Source organism: Cricetulus griseus (assembly GCF_003668045.3).
Source record: "Cricetulus griseus strain 17A/GY chromosome 1 unlocalized genomic scaffold, alternate assembly CriGri-PICRH-1.0 chr1_0, whole genome shotgun sequence".
NCBI classification, from domain to species: Eukaryota; Metazoa; Chordata; class Mammalia; order Rodentia; family Cricetidae; genus Cricetulus; species Cricetulus griseus.
Genome location: NW_023276806.1, coordinates 112,704,410 through 112,730,438, shown reverse-complemented (window position 1 = coordinate 112,730,438; position 26,029 = coordinate 112,704,410). Strand labels below are relative to the sequence as shown.

At 34.6% G+C, this 26,029-nt stretch overlaps 1 protein-coding gene across 11 annotated transcripts in view; it reads left to right on the top strand.

Moving 5' to 3' along the window:
- LOC100752965 (KIAA1109 ortholog) overlaps nucleotides 1–26,029 on the top strand; it is a 197,168-nt gene that overhangs the window by 111,568 nt on the left and 59,571 nt on the right. For 10 of the 11 annotated variants that reach the window (XR_004771991.1, XR_004771990.1, XM_035451565.1 and 7 more), the window contains 11 exons: nucleotides 519–612; nucleotides 2,871–2,921; nucleotides 5,438–5,644; nucleotides 6,802–7,040; nucleotides 9,031–9,275; nucleotides 12,112–12,217; nucleotides 18,269–18,366; nucleotides 19,650–19,835; nucleotides 20,761–20,929; nucleotides 24,361–24,572; nucleotides 25,791–25,989. Coding sequence is in view for 9 of the 11 variants with exons in the window: in XM_035451565.1 (XP_035307456.1) it covers nucleotides 519–612; nucleotides 2,871–2,921; nucleotides 5,438–5,644; nucleotides 6,802–7,040; nucleotides 9,031–9,275; nucleotides 12,112–12,217; nucleotides 18,269–18,366; nucleotides 19,650–19,835; nucleotides 20,761–20,929; nucleotides 24,361–24,572; nucleotides 25,791–25,989 (1,806 nt within the window). In the remaining 2 variants the exon portion in view is untranslated. The remainder of the gene's footprint in view (nucleotides 1–518; nucleotides 613–2,870; nucleotides 2,922–5,437; nucleotides 5,645–6,801; nucleotides 7,041–9,030; nucleotides 9,276–12,111; nucleotides 12,218–18,268; nucleotides 18,367–19,649; nucleotides 19,836–20,760; nucleotides 20,930–24,360; nucleotides 24,573–25,790; nucleotides 25,990–26,029) is intronic. The other variant, XM_035451567.1, reaches the window with a different exon arrangement.

Genomic DNA, 26,029 nt, shown 5'->3' with positions numbered 1-26,029 from the left:
AAATGAATGATGTTAAAGAGCTGATTTTTATTTTTATAGCCCCAAGATAGTTTAATATTTAGCTGTTACAAATTGTATCATAGGATTTACTTAAATGAAAAAATGCTAACAAGAAAATCAAACAAAATGACATGTTTATTTAATTTTGTAAGTAATAATTATTTTAAAATCATAGGAATTACATGAACCAAGGATAGTAGTTTATTTGCTTTCTTTTTTTTCTTTCAAAGTACATCTGTGGTATAAACCATTTAATGCCAATAAATTATTTAACTCATAAAGGCATGTTAAAGTGTATTTTTGCATAATTCTAGTTTTCATATATACTCTGTATGCATATATGAATACAAAAAAATAAGCTGAGGAAATTTTTTTAAGGCAGCTTGACAGTAATTGAGCACATTTTATTATAATTTGCAGTTATTTGTTATCAAATATATTGTTAATAAAATAATTTCAATACAAGATACAATGATCTTATTTCCAGAATTCAAATTACTTTTTTTCTCATATTCAAGATGTTTTACATCAAAAGATGACTGAGACGTGTGCTACTGCTCACATTGGTGGGGTTAATATTGTGCTACTTGAAGGGATCACACCAAATATTCAGTAAGTGTATTTACTTTTACTGTTTTCTTGTACTTTGTTACAGTTTATAGAACACTTAGAATTCCTTGAATGAACTCATACTTGGTGAATTTTGAGATTTATACAGTGTTTTTAGATACTGTCATTAAGAATATCATATGATAGGATATGAGGGCAATTTGGCTGCAAAATCCGACACCCCATTGATCACCAGGGCTGATTTGGATGATCTGGCTGACTAAGCTGGTGTCCCCTTCCTCTGTCACTGCCAATAGAGAAGGACCAGTTTTTGGTCAGGTAGCTGCACTCTTCTGCTAGAATCTCTAAAGAAGCTCCCAAGAATATCACCTAATAAAATATTTTTGGAAAAAATAATTGATTTTGTTACCCCTGTGTACTCGAAATTCATTTCTGTTTAAAAATAAGAAGGAAAAAGAAAGAGCCAATTTTTAGTACTTGGTCATTTTTACTACTAGTTTGTCCTATAGGAAAAATGATCACAGTACAAATTTCTGTTTAGCATGTAGGTTGTAAATTTTCTTGTCACTTAAATAGTTAATTAAAATTACATGAATACAAACTGTTAATTTTATAGTAAGTAATCATTACTTCTAAGTAATGACTTTAATTAAGTAATAATTACTCAGATTCACCTAGACTTTGTCATTTTGCATTTAACAAACTTAACAGTAAAGCCTTTAAAATCTGTGTTACAATATAAATTAAGCCTTTTAAAAAGAGCTTATCAAACCAGTACGGTAGTTCACAAGTGTGATTTAGTTGAGGTTGAGGCAGGACAATTACCACAAAATAGAGGCCAGCTTTGGCTATATATTGTGTCCCATGCTACCCTGGATTATGTGAGAACCTCTTTGAAGAAAAAGAAACAACAAAAACCAAATAAACAAAAACCTGTTATTATATTTTAACTCCTCTTTGTTCTATTTTCCCCCCTGCAAGTTCTGTTCTTTGGTCTGTTCAGAATTATTCTGATATTGTTAACACTGACTTGTGATATGTAGACACCTGTCTATGAAGAATGCATTTAACCATATGACAATGTTTATGTCTTTGGCAGTATTTGCCTTAATTTCTGATTTGTTTTGGTGGATCAGTTTTGCATTATGACTAAAAATGTTTTAATAGTTAAGGTCATATTTTGAGAATTTGTTCTTCTTTGATGGCATAACTAATGTTATGCTAATGTGTCCTGCATTGTACCCCTTAGTCTAGATAACCACTAAACAGAAGACTTGGCTCCTACTGTAAAACTTATTAATAGGACAACTAAAGAAAAATGATCAGTTACAGTTGTAGTCATAGGGTTTTGGAGATCTGGAGAATGCAAAACCTGTCTTGGGCAGCATTTTAAATAGATATCGATAAACAGGTCAGAGCCTGGTAGAAGAGATCTCTTGTCCAAGTAGTTTAGACTTGTTACTTGGAATCATTGGCAGTTTGTTTCATAGGAGCTTCCCAGGGTCCAGATCACATTTACTAGTCTTTAAAAGGAAAAAAAAAAAAAAAAAAAAAAAAAAAAGACCAGGAAAACAGCAGATGTGATATTTACTTGTGTCTTTAAATCCCTACTATGGACCAGGAACTGATTATCAGTTCATTTACTTAATCCTCACTGCAATTCTGTGAGCTAAGGTGATTTTTATCTCCACTTTTAACTGAGATTTATAAAGACCAAAGTATCAGCATAAGCTGTTCAAAATGACCCATTCTGAAGGGATTAAAGCTGTCCTGCTTGCATCTTCCTGCAGCAAGTCATCTCAGCACACTTCATAATTGTTCATTTACTCTGAGCCATGTTTATTTTAGCCTCTTCCAAAAGCAAGCCAGATTCCCTTAAATGTCCCCAGGGCTAGTTTTATCTTGGGTCTCCTTGTCTATACTGTCTCTTAAGAGAATGACTTCAGTCTCTTGAGCTTGTAAAACTTAACATTTATAAAATGAGGCTTTAAAAATGTCGAGTTGATATGTCTTATTTTCCTCCCTTATTTGAAATAAAAAAGTTACTCATTTGTTACTGTCAACCTCTTAAGACTTGTTAGCTGGTTTTGGAATTATTCTTCAGCATTTCATTTTCAACTGCAATTGAAAGGAAATAGAATGAGGAAAAGTAGTTTCAAATGTAATTTGAAGAAAAATTTTATGAGCTGGACATTATAGTAAAGTTTCCTGATATGCAGTCCTGTTGTAACTAACTTACATATGAATGCTGATTTGCCTCCTTTTTGTTTTCCTGCTTTCTCTTGAATCTGCATCTGTAGATTGGAGGATTTTCCTACATCTCCTACAAGTACAGCCAAACAAGAGTTTCTGTATGTCATACTATTTTTCATGGCTTGTGATTAATATCATACTGTATGTTTATATTATCTTCATGGGATGTGTATAGTTAGTTACCATTTCAAAGCTATACCATAAACACCAGTAGATTAAAACATGTTAATAGTCAATCATAGCCTAAGTGAGGGCTGTCTCCTAGGGTAAGACAGACTTTGTTTTAGTATGTGTCACTTGTGCTTCTGTAAACATGTTATTGTTTGTTACTATGACAGAAACCAAAAAAGTTCACTTGGTGAGTTTTTGTTAATTGCAAAGTAATTTTTAAAAACTAACAATACATTTGCATGTTTCAGCTTTATAATTTTGTTTTTAATGGGAAGATTTGATTGCCAAGTTTTATCTATGGCTTTGCTATATATGAATTTATGTTTTGAGTGTCTTAATTTAAATCATTGTGTATATGATATTTGGTTTGTAGTCATACTTGAGGTGTGTGTATGTTCACCACATGAGTCTGTCACCATGTCACATCAACATTTTACTTAGCTTTAGTTATGTCTTTGGACACTTTTGAATAAAATTTAAATAATATTAACTATGTTGGTGATCTTTATATTATGTTTCCTGCTGGTAAGATTATCATATTTTATGAAATTTGCTTTATTATTGATAATCAGCCATAGACAAAACATCATCAGTTAAAAGTCATTTGTTGAGATTATTATGTTCTATTTCACTTAATAAGCGAACTAAAAGTATTAAATATTGGTTTAAAAAGTATCTTTTATGTCTCTTGCTTTTACAGAAAAACCTAAATAAAACCACATATTTAATTTCACTCAGACAGGACCTAGAGATTTTTTCTTTTTATTCACTTCCTCTGGATATTTAACAAAAATAAAAAGTCAATATTGACTTTAGAGAGAATGCTTTTAGTGGCCAATGATCACATCTGTGGTGAAGTTATTTATGGGCTTGGATATTATGTAGGTAGTAATGAAAAAGTAAAGGGTGGTCTTTGTTGTGATAACATCACATTAGGCCGCTCTATTCCATTCTCAGGTTTTCTACTGAGACAAAGTCATTTATAATACAGTTGCCAAGTGCAAAAGATGTTCTGGCTTTAACCATTGACTAAATAGCATGTGGTCACTCTACACATTCCTATTTCTATTGTAGAAAATTTCTAGAAAACTGATTTGAGACAGCACAGGCTACATTATGTAAATTAATATCTTGCACCTTCTTTCCTCTTTTAAGTTTGGAGGCAGTTCAAGGAGGTGAGGCCTGGAGGGAGTTTGGGGTTGAAAGAGAGCTATTAGATTGATGTAAGGCTGGTAAGATTACAGTTGAGCAGGACAGATCTTCAAGTCTTTGGCTTGAACACCGTAGTAGTCTGTAGTCTACGAGCTTTCTATTCTGAATTTTGGTTTAAATTGAGAATTAAGTTCTGCATGTTTGCTTATGAATCTTAAGTGATATTTAGGTAGGCTACTGCACATTTTAAAGGTACATGAAAAATAATGAAGATATTGTTTTTTTTTTCAACTTTTACTATATAGTAAAGAACTAATAAAAGTTCATTGCACATTGAGCAAAGCTACTGCTCTTAGATAACCATCAGTAAGCTTTATGTATGGTGCAGAAAAAGACATTCAGAGAGATAAATAAATATCATGATGATCCTGCACTGATCAAATTAAACTAGAAGTTGTAAAGGATGCTCTTGTCAGCCTTGAAAGAGATGTAGAGATCTGAACTATAAGTTAGTTTATAGAATATTAATATGAGTCACCTATGCAGTTTCATCATATTGAAGAGAGTTACCACTTAGTTTAAGCTACACATCATGTATCCCTCATGTTTTATTAAAGGAAGAAATGGTTAAGATTTCTCTAAAAAGTGACTAAAAGTTTGTAGCTTGCTTGGTATGCCCACTGTATATATGAAAAGTTCATGACAGATGTCTAGAAAGACTGACTAAATATTGATGGATAGCACAGTTTACAGAGTTCTGCCAGATCTACTAAAAGTCTTGGCCTCAACTTCCTTCATGTTTCATCACACCAGAGCCTATTCCCACTTCCTTTTCCTGAGTTCAAGCAGCAGGCCACCTGCCTTTGATTTCTTCTAACAAGATGATTGTTAGAATTATTTATTTGTTCTTTGATTACATTTTAGAAGTACAATAAGTTTATTTTTTCTTCTTATATTCAGTGTCTATCACTTTTTTAGATCCCAAAAGTAAATTGGAGGAAAAAAGATGGTTCAGTGAGAAAAACATTAAAGTGAGATTTTAGATAGATAGACAGATAGACAGATGTGTTAATGTTTGTGCTTTTACTTACATGTTAAAATATGCTAAAGAAATAATAGACTTTTCTATTCAGTGTAAAATGAGTATATTTTAATGTCTTTTACACTAACTTTTCAGACTGTTTTGAGACATGAATGATCTCATTCTAACTTATCAAATTGTGTTCTTTGGTATTTTTCTAAAAAATTTTCATTTAGCTGTATTTTAATAGTGTTCCTCCTCTGTTGCTAGGACTGTGGTGAAATGTAGTATTGCTAAGTCCCAAGCCCTGTACAGTGCCCAGAGAGGGCTAAAGACAAACAATGCTGCAGTATTCAAAGTAGGAGCTATCAGCATCAACATCCCGCAACATCCTGCTACCTTACACAGCATGATGGTTCGAAGTTCTCATCAACTATCCAAACAAATCTCAGACCTTATTAGACAGCCTTCCACAGCGTGAGTTATTTTATTTTTTATATATTCCATAGCTGTACAATAAAATAGACCTTTTATTTTTGTTGTGACAACAAAGATTTGTAGGGAAATTAGCAGTTACTATAAATATTGACTATCACATTATGGGGCTGGTGGAGAGTATTCAATTGACATCATGGGAGAATCATAGTGCATATCATTATAGTGTTACATCATAATAGCCATGTTTTTGTCCCATGCTAAATAGGGATCATAAGCATATGGTTGTTTAAGAGATCCTAGAGATATCACAAGTAATACCATTAAAAAGCAAATTAATAAATTCTAGAAATGTCAATCCTTGTTTAATGTTAAGAAACTGCATTGGTCATTTATAGCATGCATGGTTTTGTATATTCCTTTATTATGAAATTACTATTTATGATTGAAGACAGAGTACAATGCCATATAGCATTTTAAAAGGCAGTAAAATCAGACCTTTTCACAGTTAACTTTTTTGTTTGTTTTTGTTTTTAGAGACAGAGTTTCTCTGTGAAATAGTCCTGACTGTCCTGGCACTCACTCTGTAGATCAGGCTGTCCTCAAACTCACAGAGATCCATCTGTCTCTGCCTCCCAAGTGCTGGGATTAAAGGCCTGCACCACCACCACCTGACTTCACAGTTAACTTTTATTCCCTGTGCATGTTGCCCCTATTCATAGCATCTGTGTGTGTGTGTGTGTGTGTGTGTGAGAGAGAGAGAGAGAGAGAGAGAGAGAGAGAGAGAGAGAGAGACAGAGAGACAGAGAGACACACACAGAGAGATAGACAGACAGACAAAGAGAGAGAGACAGAGACAGAGAGAGAGAGCTTGCACACTCACTAAAGTCTCTCTATATGGACATGTATGTGTGTCCACACATGTATATGTTTGCACATGCATGCTTACTTTTCCCTCTCCTATAAAGTGATGAAATAGTGTATCTTTTGATAGTTTCAGAAATCAGTGACTTTTTTTTTCTACATTTTTTTTATCTAGGTCTTTAGTTTTCATGTTAATAAAATATGGCACATTATTACCTTGTTTTCTAGATCATCATTATTTTTTAGGTGTTTTTCCACTGAGAAATCCAGTAATTTTATTCAGTAATGTGGTGGTTGCTAATAGTTTTATTGGGTGTGTGTGTTTTGGTTTATAGCCCACAGCCTATGAAAGAAGATATTGCAACCCCACTGCCTTCTGAAAAAACTCCAACAAGTGTTAATCAAACTCCTATTGAAACAAATGAATTTCCTCAACTGCCAGAAGGCTTAGAGAAGAAGCCTATTGTTCTTAAATTTAGTGCCATGTTAGATGGCATAGCTATTGGAGCAGCACTCTTACCATCACTGAAAGCAGAGTACAAGATGGGGAGAATGAGAAGCCATGGAATGACAGGTAACATGGAATTTTGAGTCTAACCACATAAAACTGATGGTAATTTTGGAAAGAAAGTAGTATTTTGATGAAAAGGTAAAGTTCTTAAAAATATGATATTAAAAAATGTAAATAGTCAGGCATGGTATTGCACCCTTTAATCTCAGCACTAGACAATCAGAGACAAGAGAATCTCTGTGAATTTGAGACCAGCCTGGTCTATGTAGTGAGTTCAGAGGTACATAGTGAGAGACACCTTCCCAAAAAGCAAAAAACAAAACCAGAGATTAAATTTTGGTTATTTAAATTTCAATAATGGTGTTCTTTTATAAATTATATTCATCAAGCCTTTGATAATTTTATTTATGATTACAGTTATTTTCATCTTGTCCACTTCCTCATCCCCAACTTCTCCCAGACACCTCCAAATCACCCTTCAGCACCTTACCTTCTTTCCCCCCCCTTTATAAAATGTTTTAATCTTCTTAGTTGTTTTTGCCTTCTTTTAATTCCAGTTTTTACGGCCTAACATTTTACTAATGAGTCTGTCTGCTGTATGTTTTTCATAGGTTTCCTATGTCATTTTAACAAAAGGAATTTATTTTCTTACTATGCTATGAAATTTCTGTAAAGAATAATTGGTGTCTATATACAGATACTTTCTTCTATGACTGTTGAAATCAAAATGTCTTTCCTTTTTTCTCTTGTTTTAACATGATAAATTACATTAACTTTTATAGCATTAATCTATTCCAACACAGATATGTTATTTTAAGGATATCTATGTTACTATTCTTTACATATCAGAGTGTATATTAAGAGAGTTTTCTGAACATTCCAGCCTTTATATTACCAGAAATAGAAGCACTCTAAGGTGAGTTTTCAATTTGGCTAAGTTATAAAGCATGGGCTTTCAACTATCAGAAGCCAGACCTATCAGTACATTGGCTAATTTGCTCATGTATTCATGCCATCTGGAATCCATGGGTTAATGAAAACAGCAAGCCAGATAGACAATTTAGAACTGAAAAAGTAGAAAATTTAAGAACAGAGTAAATACCTTGTTGAATATCCATACAAATAAGAACCCAGAATTCTGTAAATGAAGTCAAAGGACAAAACCAGTAAAAGAATGACACAATCATGATTACTTATATGTGATAACTGAGGACTAGGGTTGCTTTGATCTGGATGCTTTTTATTTAGTGTGGCTGGCAAGAGAGTTATTAGGAAACGGACCCTACCTCTTGCAGCTTGCAGGAGCTACTGAAAGATATACTTGGTTGTAGCAGTTGTGTAAGAGGAGCTCAATATAGTCAGGACCTTTATGGCCATCCCATAGATGTTGCAGTTGGATAATGACATTCTTCTGTTTACGAGAGGAACATGGATGTATATACATTACCTATGTCTGAGCAATGATAGAATTGTTGTCAATACAGCTTCTAAAAATTCTTCATGTTTACATAGACAACTAAACCATACTGGCAAAATAATGGAATTGACTATACGTTAATATTTACTTGAACAATTCTGCCATAGAGGAGAGGACTTAAAAATTTAACACAATATTGAACTGAAATTTGCAGCTTAATAATTTGGCCTCTTAATAGTTATTAAGGTTAAATGAATGTGTGCTTAAAATTTCAGAATTTGAGACGTATTTTTAGCTTGAGTTTTTGTAGTTTAGCTCCTCTACATGAAGGGCAATGTCTTTCTTTTCTCCCTTCTGTGATATGCAGAATCTGCGAGTGTCTCTGAATCAGCTACAATGCTAGGTACTCAATAGACTTCATAAATATTCTTGGCTTAATAGTACTTGCTGACTAATTCTTTAAAGTGAGTATACTTGTTTAAAGACAGGGAATATCTCACATGTAAATTTTAAATATTACCTTTTATGTGTATCAACATAAATTGTGGGATGACAAAACATTTTTCTTAAACACTATTTTTGTAAAAGTGAAAATATTAATACATGCTTGTATGGCTATAATGTTCCTTCTTACAGGTGCACAGACAAGGTTTACATTTGAGTTACCAAACCACAGATTGCGTTTTACTTCAAAAGTTTCTGCAACAGATATGTCAACTATCCCTCCTTCTGCAAGTCTGAACCTTCCACCTGTTACCATGTCAGGGAAATATATCATGGAAGAACATGATAGTTACTCAGATCAAGTATGGAGTATAGATGAGCTACCTTCTAAACAGGGCTACTATTTACAAGGCAATTATCTACGTTGTGTGGCAGAGGTAAGTTTACTTTCAAAGTTACTTTTTTGCAATTGACAAGTTTTCAAGGTTTAGATACCAAAATATGTAGTGATCCAAATTTGAAGGATAAATATTAAATTATTTGTTCCTACAGAAGACTACTGAATTTTCAGAGAATGGGCAGGTGTCTGTCTTTGTCTGCACTCTGCCCCAGATGTTGTATTAAAACATGCTTTTTGAAACAATATACTTGTCATCTATTAATTTATATTTTGTATGTTAACTTTCAAGTTCATCATGGCAATATTTTTATGGCTTATTTGATTATAAAAAGAGAATAACAGCTAGCATCAAGAGCTTTATATGTCTACTTCTGTGGTTCTTTAACTTTGAGGTGAACATACCTGTTGTTTTTTTTCTTTTTAAGTGAGGGACAAAACTTATATTTAATATCGTTATATGATTTAAAACATAATGAATAGTCATGATCTAAAGGTCATATGAAAAGATAAATTAACAAACTCATTTATTATTTAAGATAATGTTAAAAGCTGGTATTCTGAACTACTTCATTATTTTTGTCACCTCTATGTATAACTGTCAGAAGCTTAAAAAGTATGACATACCTGTTTCATTTGGCTTGAATATCTTTAAGAAATCATTTTGAGTTTTTTTCTTTTAATAGATATACTGTAATTGGAAGAGACACATTTAAGTTTGATATACCTTTTCTAAACTGGACCATTATACCTAAGAGTTGGAATTTCTTTTAGTTTTTAATTTTGTGTATCTTTTTCCGTGTGTGTGTGTGTGTGTGTGTGTGTGTGTGTGTGTGTGTGTGTGTCTATGTCAATGCTATGTGGTTGGAAGTAGGATGCCATGGTATACTTAGGGAGATGAGATGACACCTTTGTGGAATCTGTTCTTTGCTTCTACTTTTCCTTACTAGGGTTTGGGGACAAAACTCAGGTCTCCTGGTTTGCATGGTAAGCTCCTTTATCCAGTAATCCACCTAGCCAGGCCAAGAGTTGGAATTTCTGAATTTGAAAACAAATGTATCTAATATACACAGGATTCTAAGAAGTCAAATGTTGAATTGGGAAATTTTATATGGCATGTCTGCTTGCCACATATAAAAATAAGTAGCCTAAATTAGTTGAGCAGTACTGTTAATAATGCTTCATTTCAAAGAAAGTAAAGCATTGCATTTTGTGATTTCATCTTAACTAGAAATTATAACTAAATCATATAAACTAAAAAGAATTTATACTCTAGGAAAAACACAATCCCAGATTTAACAAAAAAAAGGAACATTACAAATTAATTTCAGAGCATTTAAAATTGTATTGTACCTTATTTCAAAATTGCCTATTTTTATTGTGGCCTAAGAATAAACACACTGAAACTCATCTTTGTCCTGTTTGTACTATTTTGTGCAAGATAAAATGCCTGGTGCAGAGTTGGAGGGATGCTCTGTGGTTAAGAGCATGTACTGTTCTCCTAGAGGGCCTGAGTTCAGCTCCCAACATCCACAGCCGTCAACTCCATAGGAATATAACCCTGCCTGCCTGTATGGGTACCTGGTTATGTGCACAATCCCACATGGCAGACAAAACACATAATTAAAATTAACAAAAATATTTTTTTAAAAAAAGTGCCTCCTGGATTCGGGTGGTGGTGGCACATGCCTTTAATCCCAGCACTCGGGAGGCAGAGGCAGGTGGATCTCTGTGAGTTTGACCATCCTGGTTTCCAGAGAGAGTGCCAGGATAGGCCTCTAAGCTACACAGAGAAACCCTGTCTCAAAAAACCAAAAAAAAAAAAAAAAAAAGTGCCTTCTGGTACACTTACATTTTTTTGAGATCTCTCATCAAAGATGACAAATTTATTTTGTGATGGGGGAGGTCCTTCTGTGTATGTTCATCTTATTGGTTGTTGAATAAAGTACTGTTTGGCCAATGAGGCAGCAAGTTAGGCGGGACTAGGAGTCAACGAGGATTCTGGGAAATGTAGTAAAAGGAAGTCTTTGATCCAGGTAGGAAGTGACATAGCAGGCAGACTCATACATAAGCAAGGGCAAGAAGGAAGTCGTTCCCCTTTCTCTCTTCCTCCTCTCTGTGGAGTCACCTTGTAACCACCAGGAAGACAGGACGCAAGGCATGCGTCCTCCATAAGGTAAGTCTTATAAAATACATAGATTTATGATAATTAAGACTGAGCTAGCAAGTAAGATATCCTAGTGATTGGCCAGCAGCATTGTACCTAATATAAGTGTCTGTGTGTTACCTGGGACCTTAACATGGCAGCAGGCAGAACTCAGGCGGCCTGGCGGAAAGCGCCCACGTGGCAGCAGGACTTGGGCTGCTTGGAGTAAAGACTTATTGTTACAATTTTGCTCTTTTAATTTTTGATCAGCATATGAACTGTATCGCAATAATAAAGTATTTACTTTATCATAAGAGTGCTTGAATCTGTGTTTTTTGTTATGGTCACTTAATTAGAAACTGCTTTCTACTTCATCTGTTTATTGACTAATTCTGTCAGAAATTAGAGCAGTGTACTAATCACAACATGTATGATTAGATTAGGTATCTCTGATTAGGTATATGAGAGTGGTATATTCACTCTCATATAATCATAAGCTCTACAGTGTACTGTTTTGGAGTTTTTGTTTTTAATCACTATATCTATAACATTTAATACAAATGTAATTGATCATTGGGACTGAATACTTTAAGCCCCTTTTCAATGCATTGTTCTCATATAATATATAGCTAATTATCTCCTTTTCCTAGAGGTTTTTGGCTCTATGGAAAAGCATTACAGAGCCAACATACTGAGTAATACAATCTCACACTCTGATTTTGTTTGGCAGGTTGGTTCCTTTGAACACAATCTCACAACAGATCTTTTAAACCACTTGGTGTTTGTACAGAAAGTGTTCATGAAGGAAGTGAATGAAGTAATACAGAAGGTGTCTGGTAAGGCTAAGAAGTAATTGACAAAAAAGTAGCAAAAATTTTATTTATAAGTGTGTGTTTGTGTGTGTGTGTGTGTGTGTGTTAAACAGAGACAGAAAAGTGAGAGAGAAGATTCACATACAGAGAACAAAAGAGAATATCAGCTAGCTTCTTTTACTTGTCTTCATGTTATTCCCTTAAGCTGGGGTCTTGCATTGAACTTGGAGCTCACCCTTTGTTATTTGAGATTGTAGAGACCTTTAGTTCAAGAAAGAAAACCTGCAGTGGATGGGAGAGACTGTGTAAGAATCATAGCCCACTATTCACTTACAAGCTGTAGTAGTTAGGGTAGACAGGGTAGGGAGCAGGAAAGGAGGATGAAAAGCTTCTGTTTGGACCAGAGATGGATTTTTCTAGGAATTAGTGAAAGAATGTCAGGTGATAGGTAGACATCTCTTATGTACAGCTGTTAAGATCTGCAGAAGTGTGTGTGGCAGGAATCTAGGTGATTATCAGGGATAGAGGTGGGGGTTCAGAATGCCATGACCATGATTAACATTTTTGACTTTTGTTTGTATGGATAGATGGAGAAAAGGGCACATTTGTTGTTCTTGTATCTCTTTCCTGATGTCAGGGTCAGCATCCTCATCATGGTTTGAGGGTGGTTTCTGGTGTTGGAAACTTTGGAAGGGGATGCTATAAGGGTAGAGTTTTTTCTCAGTGACCTCCAAGCCTGCTAATACCTATCTGTCTACCTAACATTCTTACTTCATGATTTGAGACCCTGAAACAATTTAGCAGATGGATGTTGAATGAGTCTGGCTGCTTCCATCTAACATTGGGAGAATAGAGGAATTTAGAGTCTTCTTTCTTGCTGACTTTGAGGCATTGGAGAACAGTTAAAAGGACCCAGAGTTAGATTATCTGAGCACTATCTGAATGTGGATCAACTGTAAATGAGTCTAGACACAATTAAGATAGTGGTTGAATATATAACATCTAGACAATACCATTACCACTAAGATTAAAATAGATTTAATCCATTTTTGCTACAAAGATCCAAATATCCATTTGTAAAGCTGTTCACAAATGAGATAGTAGTCTTTGGCATGGTTTTACTCTTACTTGTAGATCTTGTAAGGACAGGAGACATAAGCAGAAGTATCAGAAATATATTTTTTAAAAAAAGTATGTCCATGGTTAGGAGAAACATGTGAATCCTTTAATTTAATTAAGGACTTTTAATTTGATTAAAAACATTGTTTTATATTATTATCCATTATTTTAACTTTGATTATACTTTCCTGATGTATGGTTAAGAATTTACAGAATGGCCAAATTAATTATTTTCTTTTTACTATCATGGACAGTTAGGCTCTGGTCCTCGGGGTTACTTGCACATGGGGCTGTGGGGTGGTGGTGGGGGGGGCTCTGGCTTCATTAGCCTTGTTTAGCTGTTCCATGTGTTTGAGCATAAGTCAAAGGCCTTGCTTGACCATGGCCTGGAAGAAATTTTTCTTCTGTGTTGACCATCTTCTTTGTAGAATGGATATTAGTTACAGTCTACCTGGTGGGGTCTTTATGAACTCCCTGAAAAACAGGCAGGAACAGGAAGCTCACCAGGGCTACACTAGGAGTTGATCTTGGAAAGCAAAGAACAAAAATACTGTGCCTCTTAATCCCTCTCCACATTAGTATAGCCATCCAAGTAGTTACTGTACACCCAGAAGGTTTGTTAACAACAGTTGAGTACTTCACTGTGTAATAGATAAAGTTTTGGCAAAAGCACTTTTAAATTAACCTTGATTGTGGTACACATTTTCTTCTTTTGAGTCTGTGCTTGTGTTACCAAGAACAGATAAATAACTTAAGATAACACGTATTAATTTGAATAGAGGTTTAATATCAGTGTATTGTACTTTGATTTTAGAAATTCATATGTATATGTAATGTCTCTAAGTCCCATCTCCTACATGTCTATATAACTTAAAGCTTTTATGACTTGCTTAGGCCTACCAGCAAGAATGACTACTCTCACCTTTTTACATAAATATTAGGGATCCAAACCCAAGTCTCTATTTCCACAGCAAGCCATTGAGCCACCTCCCCACACCTGGATAAATGCTAATTTCCAGTCCTCATTTCTTTATATTTTTTTGTTCTTTGTTATTATTTTTTAGGTTGTTGTGCAAAGTAATGGATTTCATTTTGGCATTTTTACATAGATGTCATCATACTTTGTTTGCATTTGTTTCTCTACCCTCCTCAGGCAAGCCCCCTTCTCCAATCAGTCTTTTCTTTATTCTTTCTTATAACATTATTCCCCCCCCCATACTTAAGATCTCTTCCTTCCTCACCACAATCCCCTTTCTAGTTTATGTTATTTTCATTTACAGAGATGATACCATTTATTCATTATTGAACTAAGAATTTCAAAGACTCTGTGAATGAGAGCCCTATAGTCCTTACTTGACCACACATGCACTATGTTGGTTGTACCATAAGATTATTCTAGAGCAATGTTTTTCAACCTTCCTAATTCTGAGACCTTTTAAAACAGTTCCTCATGTTGGGATGATCCCAATCATAAAATTCATTTCTATAACTAATTTTGCTATCAGATAGACACCCATGAAGGAGTTGTTTGACCCTCAAAGGGTTTGTAATCCACAGGTTGAGAACTTCTGCTCTAGAATCATCTGGAACCTAATATTGACTATAGAACCATGTCAGAGGCCTTTACTGGCTTAAACATTTTTATTAGCGGTATTTTAAAAGTAATTCTCGAAGTGTAAGCAACTATGCCATGTGATTTTTTTTCTTTAGTATGTGATATACTTTCATATTCCTAAGTAGAAACTGTCTTTATAAATTGTTTCTCTATATAAAAGGACTGATATAAATCCATTTAAATAGTATTTATTTATTTATTTATTTATTTTTGTTTTTTCGAGACAGGGTTTCTCTCTGTTAAATAGTATTTATGAGATAGAAAATATGTTACTCTAAATTAGATCATGAAGAAGTTACCATGTGGAAATAACAGTTACCAGGCTTAGCAAACCTAGCTTCCATTACAGTGATCACACATGTACACATACACCATGAATGAACAAGGAATGTAATGTTAAAAATATTAAGGAAAAAGGATACTTAATGAATACATATCTCTGAGGACTTTATAGCATCAGGATGGCTTGAACTAGGACTCGAATGCATTCTACTTTTTGATCATAGAGCCATTACAAAAGACAGGCACAATCTCAGGAAAGAAAACTGCAAAAAGAGAAAGTCATGTTTATTTGCTGTCGTTAAAGTGAGACTTGTGGGAGACTTGTCCTGGCTGTTGTGAGGATATTGTAAACATGACTGAAGATGACAAATTGGATCATGAAACAGCACAGGTACACTTGACAGAGTTCAGGAAAACACTGAGACCCACTAAGATACTGCTTCCCCCAAAGAACACAATCTTATTTGGAGATAGCTATGGGGATAAATAAAAATTATGACAGAAATGGATATTTTTTGACACATCATATGAGAAAGAAAGATCAAGTTCTCTTAATGATACATCAGGAGAGAGTTGATAAATAAAAGTTAATAGAATAAGAATGACTATACTAATGTGTAGTGGACTGAGGAGGTGTGCAAATGGCACATTGCATGCACTCAGTAATGCACTATCCTTGGTACCAGGGTCCATGTAGATAATTTGCTTGGTTGAGAATATAGCAAGTAAATAACACCATAATATGCTTTAGGAAAGGGAGTTCAGAGAATGGTAACATCAGATAGCAGTGGTTTAGAATTCAAATGATGAAAAACAGTAATAGCGATTTAACATTTTATAAATTGCACTGAAAAGTAATGTAAAAACTCTCTTTGGAATGAGTTAGCATGAGACTTCCAAATGTGGTAGCAGTAAAAACCTTATTTAAGGAAATTAAGACATCTAAGAAATGATAGTGAGTAATTTTTGTCACCTGAAATTTTGGTGGTAGCTGGACAATAAAGACAAGAAAGATGGAATAGTTGATAGATGGCTGTGGATAAGGTAATCAATCACTAAGTTTGCTTAAGAAAGGTTATTGTGGATTTCACATATGAGGTAGAAATTAATATCTGATGTTAAGCAGAAGAGAGAAATCACTTTAAATTTTAGAGCAGAATTCTTGAAAGAGGGAAAGTACAACCATGCAAGTAGGCACTTAGCATATAAAGACAGATAAAATCTACATAGATTTATGTTAAATATATGTCCTGGTATCCTGAATATTTGTGTTCCTGTCTCATCATAGATATTGTTCCTTTTCTCTCTTGCCTATGTATCTATATAGTTATACATATATATATATATATATATATATATATATAGAGAGAGAGAGAGAGAGAGAGAGAGACATAATTATAGATATACAGATATATCTTCCTCTGAATCTGGTTCATAACACGCTTTCTTGTCTTATCTTGTACCTTCTTAAATTATTGCTTCATTTCATACCTTCTTATTTTTTCTTTTTTTATTACAGTAGAAATTACAAAATATGTTTTATCATAATATTTGTTGAATAGATTTTGGATTACTAGTCTAAATTTTAAGAGCCAATATGAAATCAAAGTATGTTAGCACATACTTGCACATAACTATTTTTCAGTTTTTGCTTCCTTTTTTTTGTTGGTTTGTAGCCTATCTGAATATAAACAAGTTCACATTGTTGATTAAAGAAATCAGTGTACATTTTGGCTTCAAATATTTTCTGAGATGTATAATCATGTGTTTGGTATGTAATGTTTTACACTCAGTTTTAGCCAAAAGGCTGAGAAGTGTTGATGTTTTAATTCTTTTTATTTTTATAATTGTAATTAGACCAATTTTAAATTAGAAACAAGCTTCTTTTACATGTTCCCTCTCCCTCCCTTACTCCCCTGTTCCCCCCATCCCAACCCTTTTCTGCTCCCCAGGGAGAGTGAGGTGTTCCATGGGGGGGATCTTAAAAATATGTCATCATTTGGAGTAGGGCCTAGACTCTCCCCCATGTGTCTAGGCTGAGAGAGTATTCCTCTATGTGGAGTCGGCTCCCAAAGTTCATTCCTGTACTAGGGATAAATACTGATCCACTACCAGACGCACCATAGATTGCCCAGACCTCCAACTGATATCCTCCTTCAGGGGGTCCGGTTTCCCAGCTATCAGTCTAGGGTCCATGAGCTCCCCCTTGTTCAGGTCAGCCTGTTTCTGTGGGTTTTTCCAGCCTGGTCTTGACCCCTTTGTTCATTACTCCTCCTCCCTCTCTGCAACTGGATTCCAGGAGTTCGGCTCAGTGTTTAGCTGTGGGTGTCTGCTTCTGTTTCCATCAGCTATTGAATGAAGGCTCTAGATGGCATATAAGGTAGTCATCAATCTCATTATCGGAAAAGGGCATTTAAGATAGCCTCTCCACTATTGCTTATATTGTTAGTTGGGGTCAAACTTGTAGATCTCTGGACATTTCCTTAGTTCCAGAATTCTCTTTAATCCTATAATGGCTTCCTCTATTAAGTTATCTCTTTTCTTGCTCTCCTCTATTCTTCCCTGATGTCCTCCTCTCCCCTCCTCTTCTCCCCTTCTCTTTCTCCTGACTCCCTCTCTCCTCCCCCATACTCCAAATTAGCTCAGGAGATCGTGTCCCTTTCTTCTTCACTAGGGGAACCATGTATGTGTCTCTTAGGGTCCTCCTTGTTTCCTAGTTTCTCTGGCAGTGTGGATTGTAGGCTGGTACTCCTTTGCTCTATTTCTAAAATCCATATATGAATGAGTACATACCATGTTTGTCTTTTTGTGACTGGGTTACCTCAGGATGGTTTCTTCTAGTTCCATCCATTTTTCCTGCGAATTTCAAGATTCCATTGTTTTTTTTCCACTTGTATGTTCTATAACCTGCTTCACTGAAGCATGACCTGGCTAAAGATTGCAATTGAAAATTACATTAATTTAATTGTCATTAAATTTTTTTACTGGTGATTTTCTTTTTTAATGTGCAAAATACAGTCATTTTTCTGATAAGTTCTTCAGTATTAAACCTCTTCTAGGTGGGGAGCAGCCTATTCCTCTCTGGAATGAACATGATGGAACAGCAGATGGAGATAAGCCAAAAATTCTTCTCTATTCCCTGAATTTACAGTTTAAGGTAAAATTTTTATAACGCTCATAACTCTTTCCACCATCTTTCTAATTAGTGTATATATGTTGTAGAATATTTGTATAATACATAAGTTATGAACTAAAGTAAAAATAAACTATAATCTTATTTACTCAGGAACGCTTTAACATTTGAATCCTCTATCAGTGCTTTATTTATTTATTTATTTATTTATTTATTTATTTATTTATTTATTTTGTTTTTATTTTCATTTTAACACTGCTGGGCTTTGAGCTCAGGGCTTGAAAATACACAGCAAGTCCTCTCTCACTGAGCTACATCCTCAGTCCCTTTTTTGAGGGCAGGCACCAGGCTTCCTGGAGCTACCAGGTCACTCCCTCCCTCCCTGCCTCCCTGCTTTCCTCCTTCCTTCCTTCCTTCCTTCCTTCCTTCCTTCCTTCCTTCCTTCCTTCCTTCCTTCCTTCCTTCCTTGTTCCCTCCTTCCCCCCTCCCTTCCTTTTTCTTTTTTTCTGTCCTTTATTTCTTTTCTTTTCAACAGTCTCATTTATGCAACTCTGACTGGCCTGCTGGAACTCACTATATAGACTAGGCTGGCCTTGAACTCAGAGATCCACCTACCTCTGCCTCTCCAGTGCTGAAATTAAAGGTGTGGGCTACCATTGCTGGACCTCTATTATTATTATATATGAATTGTTTTGTGTATTTTGAGAAACTTTTGTATCTTTTCTGTATCAGATTTTGAGATCAGCTTTATCTTCCTGAAAGCTGTATTATATGGTTGAAACATTTTTTGATACATTCTGGTGAAACTTTGGCATTTACATTTGCTTCTTTTATAATTTATTCTTCAAAAATATTTTAGATGTTTATCAATTAATAATAATATTTTAGGAGCTGTGATAGAGCACTTGCCTACATGTGTGATTATCTGAATGAAAGGGCTCTGGGTTCTGTCCTCAGCACCAATGGTGGGAGAACAGGGCAGGGCTAAAAGCAACACAGAAAACTGCAATAATACTTTAAACCTTAGTTATCTCCTATAAAAATACTATTGTATTAAAATTTTAAAAATTACCTAATTACTTGAGTATAATTAATATATTTAACCCACAAACACTTTGAACTTTAAGTAAAAAATATTAAAATGAAATTTATTAACTATAAAGTCCTACTAATGTAACTGAATTAAAGAATATTTCCCTTATATACATTCTACACGTTTTAAAAATGAATTTCTGTCAAATATCAAAAGGTTGTATTGAGTGAGTCTATAGTTGGTTTATTCTCTTATTTTCTTTCTAACATGCTAGGGTATTCAGGTAACAGCAACCACCCCTTCAATGAGAGCTGTGAGATTTGAAACTGGACTGATTGAATTGGAACTTTCAAACCGACTTCAAACCAAAGCTTCACCAGGAAGTAGCAGCTATCTGAAACTATTTGGTAAATGCCAAGTAGACTTAAATCTGGCATTAGGGCAAATTGTCAAACATCAGGTTTGTACAGAATATATTGGTATTGTCACTGTTGTCTTTAAATTAATTTATGTGTTGCAATTTTAGAAATATTTAGGTTCCTAAAATTTATATTGAAAATTATGGTGAAAACTTACTTAGGTCTTTACAGTTTTACTTTGCCACTTCATTACAGTTTTTTACTACATTCTAGCTATTGCAGGTTAACGCAATAGTGATCTCATGAGACTATACAGTATCTGCATAAACATTTGCTTATAATTTTTCAGTTTGTTAAGCATTATTTTTATTTCACTGTTTCATGCTTTCACTAGTTAATATCTAAAGTGTCAAGTTTGCACCTTCCCTGTAGAATATTTGAAAACTTCACATTTAATAAATGTTAAGTATGTAAAGTTTTAAGAAAAAGACAGCAGTTAGTATAGTTCCCTAATAAGCAAAGTTTTACTATTTATCAAAGATATTGTCTGTTGTTTGCTTTAATTTTGGTAACTATGTAATCTTTTAAAAGTCACCTAATTTTGATTTGAAGAGTCGTTTTTTAAATGCCTGTTCCAGTTTAAAAATTGATGACTACATTGACTATTTTTAATTATTATCTGTGGAAAAACTAATTTTTTCAAATGGGTACATATTTTGAGAGAAAAAACTTATTTATTTTGAAACATTTAATATATCACCTTGCTTATCTCTGTTGTTAACGTAGCTTGCTAGCTCTCTACCACAGAGCCACAACCAGCTCCAAGTTTTCCTTTTATATAGTTCCCACATTTTATATTAATTTTAAGCATTTATGGAACAGAATGTAAGAAATCTACCATTTAATGATTGAATTAGGAGAAGTATACTGTAGGTCTTTTGTAGAACAATGCTGTTAATAATGTTTAAATTGTCTTGATAAAATTTTCCATTATTTGATTCTGTTAAGCTTTGAATTTTATTTTAGGTTTATGAGGAAGCTGGCTCTGATTTTCATCAAGTTGCCTATTTTAAAACTAGAATTGGATTAAGGAATGCCCTTCGTGAAGAAATCAGTGGTTCTTCAGATAGGGAAGCTGTGCTTATTACTTTGAATAGACCAATTGTTTATGCACAACCTGTGGCCTTTGATAGAGGTAAGATTAAATCGGCCATTACTGTCTTCTGGGAAGTGGACATGTTCTAGATACATCTATTGTAGCTTTTTACTGCGGATGCTTGACAGCTAAATGCCTTCACCAAATCTGAAAAGTGAGCACCTAACAAGTCTTACTAACTCTGGTTTTTAAAATTATTTCATATTTACAATTATTTTGCTTTTTATATAAATACAATTATTTTATTCCAAGTTTATATTTTGAATGCTACACTTTTTGTTTAGATTATCTACCCATTTGTGTGTTTTTTGCCATGAGTTGATTCACTTATTCTAAAAATGTTTACTGTGTGCTGGCTAAACCTGGGATACAAAAATAGATAACAAGATCAGGATCCCTGCCCTCAAGGAATGTATTCTGCTGAAAAAAAGTTCAGGTAGACTTCTAAATGGAGTCAGAAATGTTTGTTCTAGATCTGAAAGAGTCTGTAACTTCCTATACTTTTTAGAGGAGAAACAGATTCTTCAGTTTCAACTTTGAATGTAAAGTTAAGAAGGGAGATAAGCACATGAGATCATCTGTTACTTATTTTCTTACCCTAGGCCCTAGAACAGTAGTACACACTAAATAGTTGTCAAGTGTGAGAACTGTGTGTTTGTAAGCACAGTAGTCTAAAATAAGATAGCGACAGATTTCAGAAAAGAAAAGCAAAAGAAAGAAGGCTGATTGGACAAACTAATGTTTAAATCATTTTTCAGAGGCAGTGAGGAGATACTTCTTAATCCCTGTAAAATTTCAGTTTGCAGTGGGTGGTCTTAGATCTGCCATTAAAAACCTTCCCACTTGGTAGTGCTGCCATAACATTTTGTTTGCTGAACCCTTCGCTTCTGATGTGCATCTTCCATTTCAACTGCCTTTCACTGTCCTTCACCAGGTCCTTAAAGCACTCCCATTCTTGGTTTTCCCCTTCTGTTGTCTCTCCATTTTTACCTTCTTAAATTTCCATACTCTATTGTGAGATGAAGATTTTTCTTGGGCAAGGGATTTCTTACTAACAAACTCAAATTACTTTGACATTTCCAAACCATATCCTTCTAAAATATATGCCTAGTATTGTGTGTTCATCCTTAGAAATGTTTGAAAGCATTAAGGGTATATTAGTTAATTTTCTGTTGGTATGATAAAATACTATGAACAAAGGCAACTTATAGATAAAGAGTTTATTTAGATTTATGTAGTCAGACATTTCTTTCCCACCCACCAATTCCCAAATAACCACCCATAGGCTTAATATTACTTACAAATGCTCAGGCGTATTACTAACTAGCTCTTACATTTAAATTTAATCCATATTCCTTATTTACACTATGCCATATGGTGGTTCCTTTATTAACATAGCATGTTCATTATGCTCCCACTGCATCTGCTGGCAACTCATGACTCCACCCCTCCTTTTCCCATCATTCTCAGTTGGCTGTCCCACCTAACTGTATCCTGTTTAGCTATTGGCCAGTCAGCTTGTTTATTAAACCAGTCACTGCAACATGTATTCACAGAGTGTAAAGGAATATTCCATAGTATTCCCCCTTTCTGTCTAAATAAAAAAGGAAGGTTTTAGCTTTAGCATAGTAAGATTATATACAACAAAAACAGTTATCAAGAATTATAGTTACAATATCTAGTCTATTTATATTTGGTAAAATTAGAGAAAATATTCTATTATCTATTTTATCTTTGTGACATCTAATTTACCTTTTTATCGTAATTAAGGAAAATTACTATTAGAACTGTAGTCTGCAACTCCATTAAGAGTAAAGAGTAAAATGTTACCTAATGACAGGACATCAGACCACTTTGACCATCACGCTAGGTTCCTCTGCAACATTGGAACATACAATTCTGCCCTAGAATATCTGACAGACTTTCCTGTGAAGCAGGGAATTCTGAAATAATGAATCCACATCCTCCCATTTCCTGTGGAAATAAAAGCAAATCCACTCCCTGAAAGTAACACATCTTTTGACTTAAATTTTGAAGTCAAGACATTTAAAAATATATAGTTGAATTAATTCAGCAACATTTAAAATCAAATGTCTCTTAGCAGCTGTTGTTCCTCCCTCAGCAAACAATTCAAAGACATCACAATAGCATCCAGTATCCAGACTCTCTGTCTGTGTATTGTCCATCTTTATGTGGCTTTTTTATTACTTCACTCCTTTTTCAAGGACTTTATTATTTTAAAACTGTGTTTTCCTTTTTATGATGTTGATTCCCTTTTTCTTTTCTCTCCCAAGATGTTGTATATTTTTAAACACACTGTAAACCATTTAAAGGTTTTTTTTTTCTGAATTTTGTCTTTATATCTCTATAGTTTTTCTGACCACATGAATCTTTAAACTGCTAAGCAGCATGGCTAGGGCCAATGCAGCAGATTTGGTGGCTGGCTGTGCCTAGCTCCATGGTTTGTGAGAGCTTAGCTTAGAGGTACCAGTGAGTGTCACATTTACTGTCCCAACTCGGGAGTTTCTGGGTCCACACTACCACCGAGTAGCATGCCACCCATTTGTTTGGTAACAGGACTTCCCAAAAGAGCTGTCCATACTGCCAGAGCAAACCTGGAAGCTCCATCGTCGTGTCTGTGCTCACAGCCAGCAGACAGATCACACCTAAGAAAATGCTGCTACCAAGAAGCTGTTCTTTTGTATATTTAGAATACTTTTTTTTTTTTAAAGTTTTCTCAGGTTTTATGTGGAAATCTTGCCAAACATTTGTAGTCAGACATTTCTATTCCTGGCCTAGCATATCTGACAGACTTTTTTTGGAAAATAGGCTTAGGGTTCCAGAGGGATGGTCTGTAACAGCTGTAGAGGCATGACAACAGGTAGCCCAAGCAAGAACATAAGAAATCATATCTCAGCCACACAAAAGAAACCCAGAGTGAACTATAATGGGGCAGTACCATGAACTCTCATTCACCTCCGTTGCTTATTTTCTCCAGCAAGTCTCTGGTCCTAAAATTCCTCTAACCTTACAAATAGTACCATTAACTAGGAACCAAGCGTTTAAATACTAGGGCCTAAGGTGGACATTTCTCAGTCAGATCAATATCAAAGATAAACTATGCAGTTAAGGTCAAGAGCAGTGTTTGTTTGCATTTATTATCCCACCCAGGACCAAATGTGTAACAGGAATTCTACAATATTGAAAGGATAAATGGACCTGGGTTTTCTTTCTGTTGCCATTAGGCAGAAGCTCGAATTCTGCTTCATTTTTTATTTGTCCATGGAAAGTATTGACTATATCATTTTAGTTTCATTACAATTCTAGTACTACAATTTGCTAGTAGTAATTTTTATTAGTAATGATTATTAATCATCAGAATTTTGCAGTAGTTGAAATTTACTAACTGTAATAAATCACTTACATTATTGACTTTAATTTTCTTTCTTCCTCTTCTTAATTTGCAAAAGCTGTGCTGTTTTGGTTGAATTATAAGGCTGCCTATGACAACTGGAATGAACAACGAATGGCTTTACATAAGGATATTCATATGGCTACAAAGGAAGTTGTAGACATGCTCCCTGGTATCCAGCAAACATCAGCCCAGGCCTTTGGGACTCTTTTCCTCCAGCTGACTGTGAATGATCTGGGGATTTGCCTCCCTATAACAAATACTGCACAGGTACAGACATAGGAGACTTTATTCCAGGACTGAAAGCCAGATATTTCTACTCACATTCTTTTTGGTTTTTTGAGACAGGGTTTCTCTGTGTAGCTTTGGAGCCTATCCTGGCACTCGCTTTGGAGACCAGGCTGGCCTCAAACTCACAGAGATCTGCCTGCCTCTGCCTTCTGAGTGCTGGGATTAAATGCATGCGCCACCAACGCTCGGCCTCTACTCACCTTTCTGTGAGTATTTTACAATTTTAAGTAGAACAGTTTATAACTTGAACAAGAACTCTTAATTGTTGTTTTTGCAAATAAGCTTCAGAATATTCTTATTGTGTTTTATTTTGTTTTGTTTTTTTAAGGAAAGAAATGTTTGTATAAAGTAGAAACTACAGGATATTTCAGAATGCATTTTAATATCATGGTCTGTAATGTGGCAGGGAATTTCAATTTACTTACAAACTGGATTAAACAAGAATGTTAAATAATGTTAAAGAAATTTGCAAATTTTATATGTAATTGGATAGGCAAGGATGCTGTCTTATTGTAACAGTTTTCCTTCAGTGTCGCTTTTAACATTTTAAATGTCACAGCAGAGATAAGCCTGTGAATGGAATGAATTCATATTTAGAGTTCTATTTGACAAAACATTGCTAAGAGAAACTTGGAGTTCAAGATAGGCAGTTTTAATTGTGTCTAAAGAGTTGGAACATGGCAGCTTTTTTATGACACGATGAGAGGGTTCAGGAAATCTACACACACAAGAACTAGTTGTCACAGTGAGAGTGTTCCCCGTTATTTAAGCAGAAGCTAGAGAAGCAGATAATTAGCCCTTTGTATATTAAAAGGGGAAAATGCATTTGTTTGAATGTTTAAAGCCTATTTTTTTCTAAGTTGTTTTATATTGAGGATTTCCAGACTTGACTCTTTCTAGATTCTTATTCTTATGAATATGAAGATTTCTAAATTTAGAAATCCTCTCATCTAGAGAAATGGCCCTTAGTGTTCTTCCAAGAACCTGAGTTTAATTCCCAACAGCCATATGATGACTCACAATCACCTGTAAGTATAGTTCAGTCAATCTAAAGCCCTCTTCTGACTTTTGTTGGCAACAGACACTCATGTGATGCACATACTTATGGGCAGGCAAAACATTCATACACATAAAGATTTTTTAAAAAGCGTTTTTAAATTGATCTTTTGCTTCATTTTCCCTGTGGTATTCCTTCAGTCCAATCACACTGGAGACCTTGATACTGGCTCTGCTCTCGTTCTAACCATTGAAAGTACTCTCATCACTGCATGTTCCTCGGAGTCTCTGGTTAGCAAAGGCCATTTCAAGAACTTTTGTATACGTTTTGCGGACGGCTTTGAGACATCGTGGGATGACTGGAAACCAGAAATCCGTGGCGATCTAGTAATGAATGCTTGTGAGTCTACATGAAGCTTATAATTATAAAAATTAAAATG